Source organism: Lissotriton vulgaris, chromosome 7, assembly GCF_964263255.1.
Source record: "Lissotriton vulgaris chromosome 7, aLisVul1.2, whole genome shotgun sequence".
NCBI lineage: Eukaryota > Metazoa > Chordata > Amphibia > Caudata > Salamandridae > Lissotriton > Lissotriton vulgaris.
The window spans coordinates 1440769069-1440788975 of NC_141695.1; the positions used below are offsets into that span (position 1 = coordinate 1440769069).

Genomic DNA, 19907 nt, shown 5'->3' on the forward strand with positions numbered 1-19907 from the left:
TCCGTCGAGGGCTCACGTGCAACGAGTGGGTGCAGCTTCCAAGCACAGGAACAAGAGGATGCTTCTTCGGATTCCCGCTCTCTTTATCCGTCTTCGGGAGGGCGTGAACCCTCTGCAGGTACGCCTCCTGGGCGTGGCCATCGGTGTAGGCGTCTAGGACAACCCCTCCTGGGCGGGAAGAAGGCGCGCCCCGGCTACGCCGCTTCGGGCATACCAGCCGTGACACGCCCCCCGCCCAAAATGGTTTCCCGGGGGGATCCGGGCCCCCAACCATACGTTCGGGGGGACCGAGTGGTCGCCCCTTTCCATATGGCCGGGATGCCTGTTACCCCTTCCCAACACAAATCCCCAAGGATGGGAAGACGGACGCAGTTCTGAACTTTTGGAAGGCGGGAGGGAGTCACCCTCCCGGCCGTATTTATTAAAATATGAAACAAAATTAAAATATTAAAATAAACGTTTCATATCATGTACAATTTTCATTTATTACATTTCGATGAAGACATGTTTATTGGCTAACCTTAACAAATCTCTAGTACAAAGGTTTTCCTAGCCGAGTCTAACATCCTGCCAATGCATACTTTCTAAATTAAAATTGTACATCCTAGCATTACGGGCCAACGGCAAGGTCGCAACCGGTGTCAGATCCCTACTACCAAAACTCTCGCCCTCACGGTGTGAGTGGCGGCCGCACCGAGGACTGTACCCTTTGTGCCAACTCCAATTTCCCTTGTCGTGCGGGGCCCCCCATTTAACTCGACGCCATCTTAGAGGTCATCCGAGGACCCGTGTGAGGTGACTGTAAGAAGGCAGCGTGGACTCCCCCTCCCACCCCACACTGTCTATCACATCCGCCGTCGCGGATATCCGGGCCCCAGGAAATTCGTAGGAGGTGCATATAGCCCCCTCCTCCCCTGGAAGGGGCCTATGGCCGTCTTCCCCTAGGCGACCCATACTTAGTGGGTGCCGCCTCCCCGTGGGAGGGGCCAATGGCCACCTCCCCCCGGGCGCTCCCATCCATATTGGGTGGCGCCCCTCTCTAGGGACCTTGAAATTACTGCTCACCGATCATGACCTTACCGCCACAGGCCGGATAGTTGACCGGCTATCCGGCCCCCCCACACTCCTCCTAAAGGTCATGCTTCCTCAAACCCCTTAGCCAAGCTATGAAGTCTCCTATGAGTAAGACATTCCCCTCCCGGGACAAGTGAACCCCATCCTCTAGATACATGTGATCCCCCCGAATGCATCCATGCGGAATACTGTGCAACTGCGCCGCGCGAAACAACCTACCAAGTTTGTTGTTGACCTTTTTTACCGAATGGTTCAGAGCTGACACCGAGAGGCCCCCCCGCCATACCTTCCTGGGAATCATGTGGGACCATGCTATCGTGCACCCCGGGATCCTTCTCGCAAGCCAACTAACAGTAGACAAAACTCGCTTGAGTAGTACTCGTATCCCAAGTGTCACCATGTCATTGCCCCCCAGGTGTACTATGATTACAGATGGCGGTGACCTCTGCCGCCCTAAGAGTTCCTCGAAAAAAGATTCAAACTGGTCAATACAGAGCCCGCCCCTTCCGTGGAAGGTCACTCTGCACCCGTATTCCCCAGCTGCGTGAGTCGCGTCACCTGCTTTGAATACGTCCCCGGCCCGTCTCACGTATGAGTGGCCCACGACCCACACCACTCTCTCCTCAGCCGGTGATCTCTGACCGCTGGTCCCCTGGTGCCGGGTCGACTGAAAATTCCGCCCCGCATAGCATGCTCGCGAAACTGTAAATCAAACAGAAGACAAGAAGCGTGAGTGCATGTAACTTGACTTCACAACATGTGCAATCGCACGTACCTTTTTAAAACCATTCGAGGACCATCGTCCTAACTGTTTCACCTCTTCAGCACTCTGACCCCTGGCTGTAGCCTCCGTAGCAGCCCCAATCCTAAAGGAGTGGGTCCCAAAATCGCACGGGTCCATGCCCGCTGCTGCGATTGCCAGTGCTAACACCCTCTGAAACTGAAACCTCGTCAGTGGGGTGGCATCAATGTGTCTCAGCAGGCTTCCCCCCCACGTATCCGCCCTTCGTGCCAAATATTCTTCAACGCACCTTACCGGGCACATGGGGGACCCTCGCATGCGCTGGACACCTATACTGTCACCCATAGCCCTTTGATCAGTCTTGGATTTGGCTATTGTGACTACCATTGAATCACTCCTAATCAGGATGTGATCCCAACACAGGCCTCCCCCCACATCTTTCTTATTCTTTGCAACCAGTTCGCTCACCCGCATTGCCCCGTGGAATGCTAATGCGAAAGCGGCCTGGAACAGAACTGTCTCGAAATGGGAGGAACATGTCCTAGGTAGAGCCGACATGAGCAGGGACAACCTTTCTAACCCAATCAGGCGCCTCTCGTCTACTGAACGACCTTCCATGCGTTGCCACCCACGCAGGGATTTCCTTACCACAAAGGACGATGTCGGGTCCTTGATACCATGTGCCTGCGCCATGAATGAAATGGCGGCCCGGTGCCTATTGGCCGTTGCTACTGACCGGCCTTCCCTGTGTAATGCTACTAGAAACCTTGGGAAGCAATCCTCCCGACCCCATGTGTCCTCCCCTGCCGGACCCAAAAATGCACAATAGGAACGAAACGCTCCTTCGTATGCCTTCCTCGTCCTGGGGGCTAAGCTTGCTGCCACGAGGTCTTGTAATCCGGGGCACCGAGTAACCAGAGTGCTTCGGGAAATGGTGCCGCCGTTAGGTCCGCGGAAGGTAGATAACCCCTGAAAGCCTGCATGTGTGAACGAGAGAGTGCATCAGCAGCCTGATTCAGTTACACCCGGCACATGTTTCGCCCTGAATTGCACATTCAGTCTCATGCAAAGTAGTACAATTTCCTTAAGTAATCTCAATAGCCACTTGCAGCGTGCTGCCTGATTATTTATACATTCAACGACAGTCATATTGTCGGACCAAAATACCACAGAGCGATCTCTGAACTCTTCCGGCCATGCCATCAGAGCCCCAAAATGGGGAATAACTCGAGGAACCCAATGTTACCTGTGAGGCCGCTGGTGTGCCACCACGCCGGCCATGTTTGCGCCGACCATCGATTACCAAAGATGGCGCCAAATCCCACGCTCCCCGCCGAGTCGGTCCACAACCCCAGCTCGTCCGAAGACGCTGGCGGTTTGTTCCACACCACTCGACCGTTGAAATCCGCCAGAAATGCCAACCATATGCGCATGTCCTGGCGAACCTCTGCCGACAGTCTCGTGTGGTGGTGTCCTTCCTTGAGACCAACCATCGCTTGTGCTCTAGAGCGGGAAAAGGGGCGGGCCATTGGTATTACTCTTAGGGCAAAGTTAAGCTGACCAACTGCTTGTTGTAACTGATGGAGTGTAACTTTCTCCTTGCTCAGGCACAGTTCGAGGGAAGCCCTGAATCTCGCTACTTTCCCTACTGGCAAACGGAAACATCCCTCCACAGAGTCGAGCTCAATTCCCAGAAACTCGAGTGAAGTGGATGATCCAACCGTCTTACCTGGTGCCAATGGCACTCCGAATCCCTTCATGAGGGAGCAAAAATCCTGCAGCGCCCGCGCACAGTTTGTGTCGCCGGCTGCCCCCAAGAACAAGAAATCATCCAAGTAATGCATAACATGGCTATGGCCAGTGGCTCTGATAAATGCCCATTCCAAAAAACAGCTGAATTTCTCAAAATAAGCACAAGAGATGGAGCAACCCATTGGCATACATCTATCCATGTAATAACGTCCCTGGAACACAAAGCCTAACAAACGCTGATCCTGTGGGTGTACCGGGAGCAACCGGAACGCCGACTCAATATCTGACTTCGCCATCAGCTCTCCGGGCCCCAGGCGATTTAACATAGTGACGGCATCATCGAAAGATGCGTACCGCACCGAACAAACTCCTGGGTCAATCGCATCGTTCACCGAGAGACCCCTTGGAGCAGACAAGTTATGGATCAACCTAAATTCCCCCGGGTCCTTCTTGGGAACCACTCCTACCAGGGAACAGATGAAACCCGTTACCGGCGGGTGCCCATATGGGCCAGCAACCCAGCCAAGGGCAACCTCTTTTGCAATCTTCCCCTCCAGAAAGCGCTGGATTATGCTGAGCCGACAGTTGGTTCCTACAAAGTGGCTCCCCACGAAAATCCCCCGCCGGGATGTGGAAGCCATATAGGAACCCATTCCTCAACACCCCGGCGGAGACATGATCAGGGTATTCGTTTAGCCAAGGGATCATTGCCATGATATCAACGGGGGTAGGTAGTGGTACAAAATGGCCCCCTTCAATCTTGTTTGGACCCTCCGCTACCTGCCGTCCCACTATTCCTGGATCTGCAAGAACTCTCGGGGTGTGATGAGTTCCCACACCCCGCACATGCATGTCTGAATCTACATGTCCCTTGTGGCCTGCTGCAATTGCCCCTGTTAAAATTCCAACAGACCCCTTTCTTACCCCCCTTCCCACCAGTCCTTGCTTGGCGGTCGCCACCGGGGCCCGCTCGAAAGGGCACCGAGGACTGGTAGCGGGGAGGCTCCGACCCATTACCACCTAGCGAGGACGACTTTGTCGCGCCCGGCAGTAGCTGCTTCTGCCAAGAAATTGAGTCGAGACAATCCCACGTCAGAGATGAATCGTGCTCCTTGGCCTTACGGAACTTCATATCGTACCCCATCCATTCATTGCCCTCACACGTTTCATATAAATCCAGTATTCGTGTTTGATAGCAAGACAATACGGACAGAACCTCGGGTCTACGTTCCCCCATGATTGCAGTAAACATTGCAAAGGCCTTGGCCCAATTTGTGATTGTCTCATCCACCCTGAATCCCGCCATTTTTGCTCGCCATACACTCGGGTGCCACAAATCTTTCTGTGTCTCAATATACTCCATTTCGTGATGGTCAGTCAGCAGGGAAAACATATTTACATACATCAGCCCATATCAATTCTTTTGTGGCCAACGGTATATGTTGAACCACCTTCTCCCGTCTTGAGGGCAACGACCCCTCCCCCGCCATTGGCAATGCCTGCTTACCCGGCTTAATCGTCGTTCCCGCCGTTTTCTCTATGTCTGGTGCCGGTCCTTCCGAGGTCACCTGTGGGGGGACAAGAGGGAGATTCGCCTTTGCGGCAGCTCTAGACTGCCGTAACTGCTGCATTAGTAACTTGGCCTCTTCGGCCGTGTCTTCAGGCGCCGTACCACCCCAGGACTTTTAGCCGAGCCATGCGGCCAGCTGAGAGGCTAATTCCGGAGGCATATCCTCCTCGTTGGCGGGCGTAACAACAACCGGAATCGGTTGACCCGCGTCTGGGATTGGTACCGGAGCCTCGACCGGACTGGCTGGGGTCGCCGGGGGAACCTCGGGAACCGGGACCTCCCCCCCCCTGCCGGCCTATTCCTAACCCGCTTCCCCCTACCCTCGGGGGCAACTTTCGGCAATGCCGGGCCTATTACCTTCTTCGGTCTACCCGGATTGTTCATCGCAGCCATCTGCTTCTTCATGTTCGCCATATCTCTTACCAGCATGCGAAGCATCTGGTCGGTTCCGGACTTCTTTCCTGCCTTCTTGCCAGGCATTATTATCGAGTGTCCGATCCACGTCGATCAATACGGTCCTGAACCCTGAGCCTCGAAGTCGCTGAAAGAGAAACACAAGAATTACAAGTTCTCAAAATTGCTCCTTGTTCCGTCGAGGGCTCACGTGCAACGAGTGGGTGCAGCTTCCAAGCACAGGAACAAGAGGATGCTTCTTCGGATTCCCGCTCTCTTTATCCGTCTTCGGGAGGGCGTGAACCCTCTGCAGGTACGCCTCCTGGGCGTGGCCATCGGTGTAGGTGTCTAGGACAACCCCTCCTGGGCGGGAAGAAGGCGCGCCCCGGCTACGCCGCTTCGGGCATACCAGCCGTGACACGCCCCCCGCCCAAAATGGTTTCCCGGGGGGATCCGGGCCCCCAACCATACGTTCGGGGGGACCGAGTGGTCGCCCCTTTCCACAAGTAGAAGAGTTGGAATATTATTGGAAGTTGGTGACTGTCCTACATTTCCAGGAAAAATCTTAATCTAAAATATATTCTCATAGACTTTCTCCCTCTACCTGCTTGCCTTTGTGAATCAGTCTTAGTGTTTTAAGATTTGTATATGGTTCGACTTGGAGCATTTGAAATAATTGCTGTCTATTTCTGTGATTTTGTGCTTTCACCTTCATAGTTTAAAAGACGAAATCACTGCAGAAAAGCTGATGGGAGTAAAACTGTGGGTCACAGCAGGACCCAGAGAAAAGTTCACTGCAGCGGAGGTAAGGCAGGCAAAGGGTTTGGGGGTTTTGTTATTATGTAACATTTTGACCATTTCCTTGCCAAATCTAACCCTGCTTTGATCAAGTCTGCCTCCATTTTCTACTGGTTAGTCTGCTCTCCTGCTGTCTCATAATATCCAGTCGCACATGTGTCAAATCTTTTTATTTTGCTTACCTATGCATACACGGTCTGGCTTTTCTGCATTTCGCTCTTTGTGCATATCCTTCTGAGACGCATATAACAAGGCTGCGTCATGTCTGCTCCGACCCCCTCTTTTAAAAAAACAAAGTTAGTATTTTATGTTTGTTACATTAGGAAAAGATCATTTTCCCACACATCATTTGGACTAATCTACACCATGTAAGCATAACAAAATGTTTTCTATTCTGTTGTTTTGTTTCTTGGCTACTATTTGACTGAATGTTGTTCAAAGTTTTCTTGAGCTTATGGTCTGAATCAAACCGGTCTCAAGACAACATTTTGATGTGGGAGTATTTTATTCCCTACTTTTGAAGTAAAAGTAACTGCATCGTTGGGATCTTCATTCATTTTTCTAAACACTATCTCTAACGAAAGCTATGTTCAAAAAAGGCTTTTCTGCATCTACAGAGAGGAAAAACCTTTTAATTATAAAACCAAGCATATCGAATAGCAACATTGAAAACAAAAATTCCACACATGACTTTATTTTTAAGTCTCGCCTGAGACAATGCGCATGCGTTGTCATTTCACAGAGATTTCATTTACTAAAAGAGGCTTGGACCTTTATCTTTTGTTGACTTCACTGTCATTCTTATTTGCTGCCTCCTAATTGGCCAGCGTGTGAAAGTTTCACTCCCATCCCTTCCAAGTACTGATTGCTTAATTTTAATAAGTGTCCTTTCATTACTCTTGCTGTGATGAGGTATTACTTTTAGGTGGAGCCTGTGCAGCGCATGCGCTGCTGCGAGGCATGCAGTATTGTAGTATGGCTTTGAAGCCCCACCCACTTTCCTCCCATATTTTTAATTGGCTCATGTCATTGTCCTTCGTAAACACTGGCTTCCGAGTCATCATTATTAGGCTTGTTAGTCCCTGCTTGATAGTGCCTTGTCTGCATTTGGTACCTCCCATAAAGACTGGACCTTTAACTGGTGTTGTTACATGGTCTGCTATATAGGTTGGTGAGCACTGTTTTCTTTAATGCTCTTCCCCTATTACACCCACGACACCGCTTTCACTTTAGCGGCCGTGCTACAGAAGCTTTTGAAATATAGTTTTTTTTATTACTTAGGGTGAAAACCCCATATGTGCTTTCACTTTAATTTTAGCCACATCAATTTGTTTAGACGCTGCTCACTGTAACCTGGATATGCAAGCAGCTTCTAAAAAAAGGGGCACAGCCAACATTAGAGTGTTTTCGCATTTGCGAGAGTTTCAGCTCTTGGCATTAGAAATAGCAATGCGTTTTATCTATGTTTTGCTTTTAAAAACACCAAAAAGCAATGTCATTTACAATGGCTATAGTTTAAACGCTCGCAAATGCGAGACCGATTGCATTGAAAATGCTTGTTCTTTCTTCTTCCCCTGCCAATCATTGTTCCCTGTGATACTTATTTCATGTGGCCTCTTGCCTCCCACCGCACCCCTTGTCCGTGTGGCCTCTTCTCTCCCATCCCACCCCTTGTCCATGTGGCCTCTTCCTTCCCACCCACCCCACCCCTTGTCCGTGTGGCTTCTTCCCTATCACTCCACCCCTTGTCTGTGTAGCTTTTTCCCTCCCACCCTACCGCTTGTCCGTGTGGCTTCTTCCCTCCCACCCCACCCCATGTCTGTGTGGCTTCTTCCGTACCAACCCACCCCTTGTCCGTGGGGCTTCTTCCCTCCCATTCCACCACTTGTCTGTGTAGCTTCTTCCCTCCCACCCCACCCCTTGTCCGTGTGGCTTCTTCCCTTCCACCCCATGTCCGTGTGGCTTCTTCCCTTCCCAACCCCCTCATATACGTGTGATTTCTTCCCTTCTACCCCCCTCTTATCTGTGCAACTTCTTCCCTCCCGCTCTCCCTGTGTCCATGTGTCTTCTTCCCTCCCACTCCCTGTGTCCGTGTGACTTCTTCCCTTCCACCAATCCTGTCTTTTTGGGTTCTCACCCACCCCTTGTCTGTGTGGCTTCTAACCTCCTCCAGTCTGTGTTGGCTATTCGGATTTAAAATGGTCACACTTTTTTGTAAACCTAGACAGTCCTCCCATTGTTTTAATTTTGTTTTTTTTCTCCATATTCCTTTACAGTTCGAAGTGCTAAAAAAGTATCTTGAAGGTGGTGGGGATATACTGGTGATGTTGGGAGAAGGTGGTGAATCCAGATACGATACAAACATCAACTTTCTGCTGGAAGAGTTTGGAGTTATGATCAATAATGGTAAATATTTCAAGCCTTCCACTTCTATCCCACACCCTAGAATAATGTTTTTGAAAACTTGCAGGACTCACTGATAACCTTCATGTCCCTGACTATAGGGTGTTTCTTTTTAGAGGCTGCACTGTAACTTGGGTGCAGTTATTTAGGCACACGCTCTATAGCCAGCTTTACATGCCCACAACACCCTTTATCAGTTCAGGCCTCATTTCTGTATTCCTCTTGACTTGAGAGAAATGCTCAGAGACAAAGGCACATGCACAAGTCCTGTTTTGGAATCTGCCGTGGAAAGAGCATTCGTTTCTGCAGTATTTTTGTTATTTGTTCATAATAAAACATTAACACACGAAAGCAAATTTATTTATCTTCTAATAAGAAATCGATGGAGTTAAATGGCTTCATAGTTAAAGTCTTCCTACATGTGACAACTCATTGGTAAATATGGATAATTGTTTAAAAGCTCTGTCATTGTCCTGTAAATAAGCACATTGTTTTCTTCAGATGAGAGGCTTTCTTTCTTGTTCAGAGGATGCATCTGTCATGAAGGAGCATCTTCTCACAGTGAGCAAACTACAGTACCTGGCACCTTGGCGTCTGCAGCTTCGAGACACACCATTTCAACTCGATTTGTGAGGGCTTTACAAGAATGGCTCAACCTATGGTGTCAAGCCCTTGAAGACTGGCAGACGAGATTAATGAAAGCCCCAGACTCCTTGCAGTAGAGTTACATTTGAACAAACATAAAGGGAATACCCTACCAGTAAGACGTTTCTGAAGTGGAGGGCTCTTCTTTGGTGATACCAAAGTTCAAGTCTTTTTAGGTCTCGCCTGTCGATGCGCATGCGCATCGAGCTTGCGGGACTATGGGGGCTTATCCACTCTTTACCCAACTTGCAAGGAATCGTGGCGATTCCTTGCAGTGCACGAGAAATTTAAGCTCAATGCGCATGCGCATTGAGCTTAAAAGCGCGTGCACATCAGTTCCCTCAGCCGCACTCCAGGCCCCCGCTCTGCCCCTTCCCCTGCCCGCCGTGTCGCATTTCTCCTCCCCCCTCCCCTTATCTGCCTTCCCTCCGTCTGTTCCCTCTCCCCGCTCCGCCCCCTCCCCTGCCCGCCGTGTCGCATTTCTCCTCCCCCCTCCCCTTCTCTCTCTTCCCTCCGTCTTGTTCCGTCTGTTCCCTCTCCCCGCTCCGCCCCCTCTCCTGCCCGCCGTGTCGCATTTCTCCTCCCCCCTCCCCTTCTCTCTCTTCCCTCCGTCTTGTTTGCTTTGCGTCCGAGTCGGCGTGTGCAGGGGCTATCCGTGTAATGCTTGTTCTTTCTGTTGCCGGCTTCGTCCCATGATGTAATTTCACATATCGATAAGACGTCTTCGCTCATTCCTCCACCCACCTCGTGCTGTTTGAGTGATGAAGAATATTCCAGTCACTGGCTGTTTTACTGTTTTTTTTTCCCCCGTCTTGTTTGTTTCCTTTCCCACCCCACCTCCTACTCTTACCTCCCAAACCTTTACGGTGGAAATAAAGTGGGCTTGTTTATCAGCGTATTTTTCATGTTTTATGTTTCGTTTCAGGAGCCCTGACCTTCTGCCACTTTGAAAATGTGTACATCCTTAGTGATACGTTTTCTGGAAACGGTTGTTGATCATGCCCCAGCGAACGGTAACTTGCGCTACTCGCCTTTCAGTTCCCCCAGCAGCATTTGTAACTAGTAATAGCGGAAGAAAGCGACCGTGTTTTATCCAAGGAATGTTGAGTATTCCTGCCACACACTTGTGCTGTTTTAGAACTGTACATCTCAAAGAAGCGAGGAAAAAATATTAAACAGATGACGTTTCATGGTTTCGTGTTTTTGTATTGTTATAACTAGAAAAGCGACTTGGGATACATTTAGATAAAGAAACGATTCACTATTTTGTTTTCTTTATACACGGTTTTGTGGTGTTTTGTTTAGTCTTTTTATGTAGTCCTCTTTAGTGGGATTCAAGCAACTGTGCGATTGGGCTGAGTTTTTAGTGGCGTAGTTAGATCAGAATCTTGCTAAAATGGCAAAAGTGTTTCCAAATCTTGATTGTTTTGTTGGGGGGTTTTTGTGTTGCGAAGGACGGGATTGCAAAATCTTCAGAATACTTTACCTGGATTTTGACCGCGCCCTCATCAGTTGTCCGCACTTCATTCTCCATGAAATAACATGCCTCGGTTTAACGACTGAAATCCGTGCGTGCCTTATCCAGAGTGTGAGTTACAAAAACATGACATCCACCGCATCCACCACCACCACCACACCCACGAGCACTACATCCACCACCACATCCACTACTCACCCTCACTCACCCTCAACCCCTCACCCTCACCCTCACTCACCCTCACTCACCCTCACTCACCCTCACCCTCACCCTCACTCACCCTCACTCACCCTCAACCCCTCACCCTCACTCACTCTCACCCTCACTCACCCTCACCATCACTCACCCTCAACCCCTCACCCTCACTCACCCTCAACCCCTCACCCTCACTCTCCCTCAACCCCTCACCCTCCCTCAACCCCTCACCCTCAACCCCTCACTCACCCTCACTCTCACTCATCCTCACTCACCCTCAACCCCTCACCCTCACTCACCCTCAATCCCTCACCCTCACTCACCCTCAACCCCTCACCCTCGCTCACCCTCAACCCCTCACCCTCACTCACTCACCCTCAACCCCTCACCCTCAACCCCTCACCCACCCTCACCCTCACTCACCCTCAACCCCTCACCCTCACTCACCCTCACCCTCACTCACCCTCAACCCCTCACCCTCACTCACCCTCAACACCTCACCCTCACTCACCCTCACCACCCTCAACCCCTCACCCTCACCCACCCTCACCCTCACTCACCCTCACTCACCCTCACTCACCCTCACTCACCCTCAACCCCTCACCCTCACCCTCACTCACCCTCAACCCCTCACCCTCAACCCCTCACTCACCCTCACTCTCACTCATCCTCACTCACCCTCAACCCCTCACCCTCACTCACCCTCAACCCCTCACCCTAACTCACCCTCACCCTCACTCACCCTCAACCCCTCACTCACCCTCACTCACCCTCAACCCCTCAACCTCAACCCCTCACCCTCACTCACCCTCACCCTCACTCACCCTCACCCTCACTCACCCTCACTCTCACTCACCCTCAACCCCTCTCACCCTCACTCACCCTCAACCCCTCACCCTCACTCACCCTCACCCTCACCCTCACCCTCACTCACCCTCAACCCCTCACCCTCACACAGTGCAATAGGTCTCGGAGCATTTGAGTTAGAGCTTTTAGAAATGTTTATGGCTTTTTTTATTTGTAATTCTTTAGCATTGGCTACAGGAAACAAAAATGCTAAATATTTACAAAAAAAACCCATAAACAATTCTAAAAGCACTAACTCTAATGATGCGAGACCTATTGCATTTCCAATGCTTGTTCTTTTTAGAGTTTTATATGGCGCAAACTAGACCCGAAGGTATCCGGTATCAGAGCACTTTACATGAGCTCCAGTTACGTTACAGACGGACACATTCATTTTTGTTGCCAGCAGAAAAACTTTAAATAATAACATGGTGGAACTCCTGAACAGTGAATGTGTTATAAAGATTTTGTACTTGGTACCAAATAATTGTGTGCTAATCAAACGGGACAACACAACAAGATTGTGTTCTATCCAGAAACAAGTAGTAAGTAAGTCATCCCTTTTAATGGACGCTCTGGCCAGGTGCCTGCTGAAGTAGGAATGCTCCCCAGCTGTCACGTGTAACCTCATAAAGAGACACCCTCCTTCATAAAAAGAATGCTATTTTAATGTCTCCTCATGTCACAGAATTCATAATACTTGTGCCTGGGCGAAATTTCTGCATTGGAAAAGAAATGTAAGGCAAATAAATATGTGCATGTTTAAATATTTTTCCACTATTGGAGACATTTTTCCTAGTGGAGAAATGTGTTCCCCTACACTCCCCCTAAAGATGAATGTGCTTCTTCACCTACTTTGGCAGCCATCAGTGAGTGTCACAAAACTGCCTGTTTCCCCAAGACTGTGATTGATGAAGTCTGCCGTAGTATTCAAATTCACAGCTGCCATATGTGTAAGTAACATTCAACTGAAATGTTATGAATTGTTCACATCATTAAGATGTAACAATGGGCCAGATGCATTAAGAATTGATTCGCAACAAGTGATCTCAAATTGTGCACCAACGTTTTTGTGAATTAATCCTGATTTTGCGAATTGATGTATATACTAATAGGTTGGTTTGCAAAGTCCCCATTCAGAGTGGGTTGCAATTCAACCTACTATATTAGTATTCGTAAGGTAGGTCACAAATTTGGACTAACTCTAATAGGATGCCATCACAGAGATGGAGTCTGCTGGGGTGACCAGATTACCATTTATGTGACTGCATGTTATTAAAGTACTTGAAAAAAAATGAAGCCCATTTGCCTTGAAGGAAACAGGTCCGCGTTTAAGAAAAAAAAAATACTTAAAAACAAAATGTTTAGAGGTTGACAGTGGTCCCTCAGACCATGTTTTCTCTTTCACAAAAGAGCAGGGATTTCAAGAAGACCCCCTTCGCGTATGGATTATTACCTCCTTTGTGGAATTTCTAACCTATCAATGCGTTTGTGACTATAATTGCGACCGCAAACCATTGACACATAGCATTTCGAATCACAGTTTGGAAGGGAATAACATGTACCTTCCAAATTGTGATTCGGAAAGCATTTCTAATCTCATTTTGCTATTCAGTAACTTAATCATAAAATGAGTTTATTACATATTTTAAAAAAAAGCCATTCAGTAGTCCTAAATTTGGCTAATAGTCTCTTATTGCTGCTGAACGACTAGTAATTCGACAGAGCAAGAATATGCACCTCCTTGTGTAGCACTAGCTTGGAAAATGCCAATAGAAGCCCATTGGCCTGATGTACTGAGTAAAAAGTCTCCAAAAGTGGTTGCAAATTGCGCAGAAACGTTTTGGGACTTGTCTGTGTTTTTGCGATGCAAAGTATTTGCTAGTTAGTCACCTTGCTGCAGGTGGCAGAACGACCGCCTTAATAAATTATAATTGGGCAGGTTGCTATTTCCATTCCGAAGTGATTGTCTACAAACACAGGAATGGTAGCTTACAAGGAACCGGAAACCTCTGTTCCTGTGTTCACATTCTTAAATGGGAAGTTTTATTTTTTATTTTTATTTTTTTTTATTCATGCAACATTCCTCAAAGGAACTGGTACTGCATAAAAAAATATTTCCTGTTTAGGAACACATCGCATGGAGCAGGCAGTGGACCACTGCCTGCTCTTCCTTGGCCACCTGACACAGTGCCGGTTGGGGAAACTCTTCAATGGGGACACCTTCCTCGTTGTGTATGGATACCACCTTCGTTGAGGGGTCTGTATCTAAGATTTGCAGTTGCAATAGCAAACCATTCATTCAAACTATTCCAAATTGCAATTAGAAGCGGGCACTTTTTTCATGTCCCCTCCTAAATGTGATTCAGAATGGGTTGCATAACCCATTTTGCAAGTTGGACATTCTTTTCTGACTCGCAGAATGGGGTTAGTACTTAGTAAAAAAACATTTTTGGTTGCAAACGTAGGGTTTTGTGAATCACAAGGTTTGCCACTGCACAATAGTTTTATACATCTGGCCCAGACCTTAGATTTATGCTTTTATAATCTTTTGGACATTTTGACAGGAGGCACATTAATTTCTAATTATTCTCTCTTTTACAACAGATGCCGTGGTCCGAAATGTTTATTATAAGTACTTTCATCCCAAAGAAGCACTTGTTTCCAATGGAGTCCTCAACAGGTATGTCACTTTTTTATCTTCATACTGACTCCTAGCAGCATTTAGTCATCAGGTAGCACTTGCTCCTCTTTATATCTTGTTACATACACAATTGATTCTTAATATGTTCTTAGACAAATCCTCCCAGTAAAGATATGGATTTTAATGCATTTGTAAAATGTGAACTGATTTTTAGGATTCGCTCTACTCTGTATCGGAGATGTTTTGATGTGGAAACTAGCAGTCCTGCATTTGAAAGTTGATATACCCAAAATGTGTTCTTCATGGGCGAGCTTTTTAGTCATTGTCAAGGAATCTGTCTGCAGTTGTTTTCTACCTGTATATAAACATTGTGGCCCCTTTTTAGGGCTCGCCTGTCAATGCTCCTGCGCATTGAGCTTGCGAGAATATAGAGGCTTAACAAGAGCGTACCCGTTGTAAAATGACGTCTGCTGCTAATGGACCTTTCATAGATGTTTATGTATGAATCATTTATGATGTTACAGAGGGCTCTAAAGAGGTATTTAAAGGTAGATTGTGGCTTATAATGCCTCATTGCAGATAAAGAAACCGGTTTCCCTTTGAGGTAGAAAAGAGAAGGGGATAATGCATCTTAAACTGTGAACTTGGCATAGACTCTATGCACTAGACTGAATTTATCTTAAGGAGTTGGGGTAGCTCTGGCCAAGAGGACCATTTATCATGCTTTTAGGTAAGTGAGACAAACCTCAGGCTTAAAACAGAGCTGCTTTTTTAGTAAAAGAAAGCAGAGTAGCAGTGAAAGACACTGCTATGGGCAGGCACAAAGTTTTTTTTAAACTCCTGTCCTTACTGAAAAAATGTTTAAAAGTGTGAGGGGGTGGGGGGTGGATCCGGTTGAAGGCTTCAAATTATCCTCAAAGTCCCTCTCTCTATTTCTGATAAATGATTACACTGTGGACACTCAAACAATGTTAGTGAGTAAAGGCTACCTCTAGTATGAAATTAAATGAATTTGTACTTGTAAAGCGCACTTCTACCCCAATCGGGGTTTCCTGGAGCTGTACGCATACCGCTGTGGAACCCTTCCTGGCTTTCCTGTGAGATGTCCACTCCTGGGCACCCCCAAGGTGAAGCCAGGCATCCCAGCGCTGTTGGGGCCGTTGTGGAGATTAAGCAAGCTATTGCCCAGAGTTGCAGAGTGGGATCCATGATTAGAATAGGCACTGAGGCAAGAATTATCAGGTCCGAGGAAATTGAGGCCAAGACCCGCCGAGGCAGGAATTGAACCCTGGTCCCGGGCCAGACCTCTGCATCAGGGTCTGCCGCTCTAACCATTGACGGTACAAAGGAGGGTGGTAATGGACGGAGCATCTGAACCAATCAAACACTCACACCCAGTCAAAAGATCTGGGTTTAATCCATCACCGTTCTTTAGCCCACTCTGCCACCCCAGTTCAGACATGGCTATATGCAAATCAGTCTGACCCTGTGCCTCATGGGAACAGTCCTTTGTTACAAGGAACATTGGTCCCCAACAATTAGTTGATAACCTGGAATAAATATAGAACAACAAATGAAGTCTATATAAACTGTCCAGCCGGACAGAGTTTAATAACACAATAGTGGAATTTGCCAATCAGTTAAATACAATATCAAAAAGTGGGACACAACCAGTGTCCTACTACTGTATCAGAGACAGTTGTGACACAGAAGAACATGAATGAGGCAAGAGCAAGCAGTCTGCATATATTCCAAAATTTGGCAGACATATATTTGCACAGGTACACTGTTGTGATTTAAGTAGTAATCAAATCAAATCATCCAGTGTCAAGTGTCGACGACGTTTCGATCCCCTTAGGGCATTACGGGATCATCATCAGGACAATCTAAATTCATGCCTTATCATACGTAGTGATATTTACACTAGGCGTGTCGCCAATGTTAAAGAATTAACGCGGGACCGCAACAGCAAGTCTGTAAATGGAAAAGGAACACGATGGTCCCAGGGATAGTAATGCGTGCCGTCCTCAATGGGGTTCCGGGTGCTGGCAGAAGTCGATGCTCGACTTCTGCCAGCACCCGGAACCCCATTGAGGACGGCACGCATTACTATCCCTGGGACCATCGTGTTCCTTTTCCATTTACAGACTTGTTGTTGCGGTCCCGCGTTGATTCTTTAACATTGGCAACACGCCTAGTGTAAATATCACTACGTATGATAAGGCATGAATTTAGATTGTCCTGATGATGATCCCGTAATGCCCTAAGGAGATCGAAACGTCGTCGACACTTGACACTGGATGATTTGATTTGATTACTACTTAAATCACAACAGTGTACCTGTGCAAATATATGTCTGCCAAATTTTGGAATATATGCAGACTGCTTGCTCTTGCCTCATTCATGTTCTTCTGTGTCACAACTGTCTCTGATACAGTAGTAGGACACTGGTTGTGTCCCACTTTTTGATATTGTATTTAACTGATTGGCAAATTCCACTATTGTGTTATTAAACTCTGTCCGGCTGGACAGTTTATATAGACTTCATTTGTTGTTCTATATTTATTCCAGGTTATCAACTAATTGTTGGGGACCAATGTTCCTTGTAACAATATATGCACCCAAGGTCCCTTGCCTATCGCTCCTTTGGGTTTCCCTTGTACTGTAAAATATCATGGGAACAGTCCAGCCCGAACTGCCAAGCCATGCCTTCCCTGGACCGGAAACAAACTTCCGAGGACCGGTTTCTGGCATTCCAGCCGTCTTCAGCCCGGCTTGCTTGAATCCAGTGGCAAAGTGAGCAAGGGACTCACGTCTGAGCATACCCTGCCACACCTATGGCGGCAAAAAGCGGTACAAAAGGGGGTGGTAATGGACGGAGCATCTGAACCAATCAAACACTCACACCCAGTCAAAAGATCTGGGTTTAATCCATCGCCGTTCTTTAGACCACTCTGCCATCCCAGTTCAGACATGGCTATATGCAAATCAGTCACTTTGCCACTGGATTCAAGCAAGCCGGGCTGAAGACCGCTGGAATGCCAGAAACCGGTCCTCAGAAGCTTGTAATTCCGAGGGAGGGAACACCGTTGCCCCTGCGGACGGTCCCTCCACCTCGGGGGTGGCGGACTAATGCAGGTCCGTCTGCCATTCTGATAGGCGCCTTAGTTTTGACTAAAATGAATACCCATGTGAGTTAGAGCATTAATCCCACATAATTTGTTATTGTGTGTATTGTTGGTGGTTTCTGGTTGGTCAGCTTAAGGAGTTCACTGGAATGAAAATCTTCAAATATGTAAATGTTTGCCTATGTTTCTTTTGAAGGGAAATCAGTCGAGCTGCAGGAAAAGTAGTGCCTGATATAATTGAGGATGATGGCAGTGGTAACAACGCGCAGTAAGTAAATATTCGGTATCATTCTTTTATTTTGATCTCCACTAATATGTACATTACCTGTTTGCATTTGAACAATGATGTGCCACATGGGCCTATGCCTTATAGTTTTAAATCCAGTAAAATGTTGACTTGAAGGGTTGTCTTTTACCAATTCCAAGATGGCGACTGTGATAGGACTTCCATAGGGCGAGGCCTGTCATACACTGATTGCAGTATACAGGTTCTTTCAGTTTGGTGTCCGCTTTTCAAATTGGCGCATAGTGGCATAATGCCATCTTGTAGAGTGGACCATGAAATAGTTTAATTTGTAATGTGTAAGTGCCAATCCTGCACAGGCGGGTGAATTTGGAAAGCTACTGGTAAGTTAACTAAAATTGTTCATGTAAGATACGACTTGGGTAAACTAGTTAGCAGCTTTGTAAAATGAAATGCTGCTCTAAAACTGTTTTGTAGTAAATGGATGCGCGTGCAAATGGAGCCGAGGTAATCTACAGAACTTGTTTTTCTTTTTTTACTTTACTAGATGTTGACTGTCATTTTTGGTATTCTTGTAGTTCCCTCGCATCCTCTTTACTCCTGTTTTATGTTTTTCAGAATGCAAATCCATCTGTCTCAAACATACCAATATTACCATTGTCTGAGTAATTTCCTGGGGCTTTACTCCTGGCTTTTTCTCTTGTTTGTTTTTGATAAAGTTGAACTGATTGTCCATATTTTATGTATGAACTCTTGTACATTGTTAGCGGTTGACTTTAGTTTCCATTATGCTTATTATTGGCTGCCATCAAGGGTTTTGAATTCTAGCTTTCGGGAAATATTTAGCTTTTTTGTTTTGTTAGGTCTTCATCAGGTTCTGCAATGCATTTAAGCAAGACATCTACTGTGTATTGAGAAAGCGAAATGGTTTGACTTTGTAGAAGGTTGATGGAATGTGATTTTGTGAAAGCATTAGAATAATTATTTTGTTTTTGTGATTTTTTTTTTTTAATTTGTGAGCACCGCAGCATATATTTGAAGTAGAAGTACAATGCAAAATTGGTGAAACTGTAAGCAAAACTTCATGAATATTTGTTTTTTCATACACACAAAATTCTGGGTGTGTATCTTAGCGGTGGTATAGGATAGCGGACAGATAGTTTAATTAATGTTCAATATGTTTTAATGAATGTTATATTAATGACAATAACAAGTAAATAACAGTCCTGGGTGTGACTTTTTTTTTGCAACTCCCCAGTACACAATCGGGAACTGTAACACTGGGACACCACTATTCAGTGGCCACTGTGTGTGCTCTGACCCCCAAAAACGTGTCAAAATTGTCTTAACACCGGATTGGCACATTTAACTTTCTTATAGGGCTATAGTATAGGGGGTGGGCAGAAATAAGCCCTAACATGAGAATTAAAATGCCACTTATGGACTGCAGCCCCCCTTGTGCAATCGGTTATAGTGGAATTTGGAAAGTAGACTTCCGGCCTACCCTGTGTGGCCTGACTGCTGCTGCTTGAACCCTGCTGCACAGACCTGTGATAAATCATCCTTTTGCCAGGTGCGGAAACGTTATTTTACATATTAAATAAGTAACCACTAAGCAGGGTTTGCTGCCTACAAGGTATGGTGCATAATATTTAAGAGTAGAAAATATATTACATTAGAAATTACATGTTTCCCCAGTGACTGTAGAAATTGCATGCTTTCCCATTGATGGAACCCAATCAACATGGTTACTGGTCAGGCAGTAGTTGGCACAAAGGAAAACTCAAAATATTGATTAAAACTTTAATCTATTAACTTTTGACCTGTACCAGCTACAGATTCCACTCAAAGACTTATTTTGATATTTAATAAAAATCCAATCCAATGGTAAAGTCGGACTTAGATTTAATATATGGGAAATTGATTATCAGAGGTGTAACTGAAGGTGGCAGCAGTCACTAATTAGCTGCAAGCTAGATCCAAATACTCTCTGGTT

General features: G+C 46.8%; 1 protein-coding gene across 1 annotated transcript in view; it reads left to right on the forward strand.

Annotated features, from left to right (window-relative positions):
- Nucleotides 1-19907, forward strand: part of IFT52 (intraflagellar transport 52) — a 292137-nt gene that overhangs the window by 60609 nt on the left and 211621 nt on the right. The window contains exons 3-6 of the mRNA XM_086932254.1: nucleotides 6249-6336; nucleotides 8606-8735; nucleotides 14503-14578; nucleotides 17864-17935. Coding sequence (XP_086788380.1) covers nucleotides 6249-6336; nucleotides 8606-8735; nucleotides 14503-14578; nucleotides 17864-17935 — 366 coding nt within the window. The remainder of the gene's footprint in view (nucleotides 1-6248; nucleotides 6337-8605; nucleotides 8736-14502; nucleotides 14579-17863; nucleotides 17936-19907) is intronic.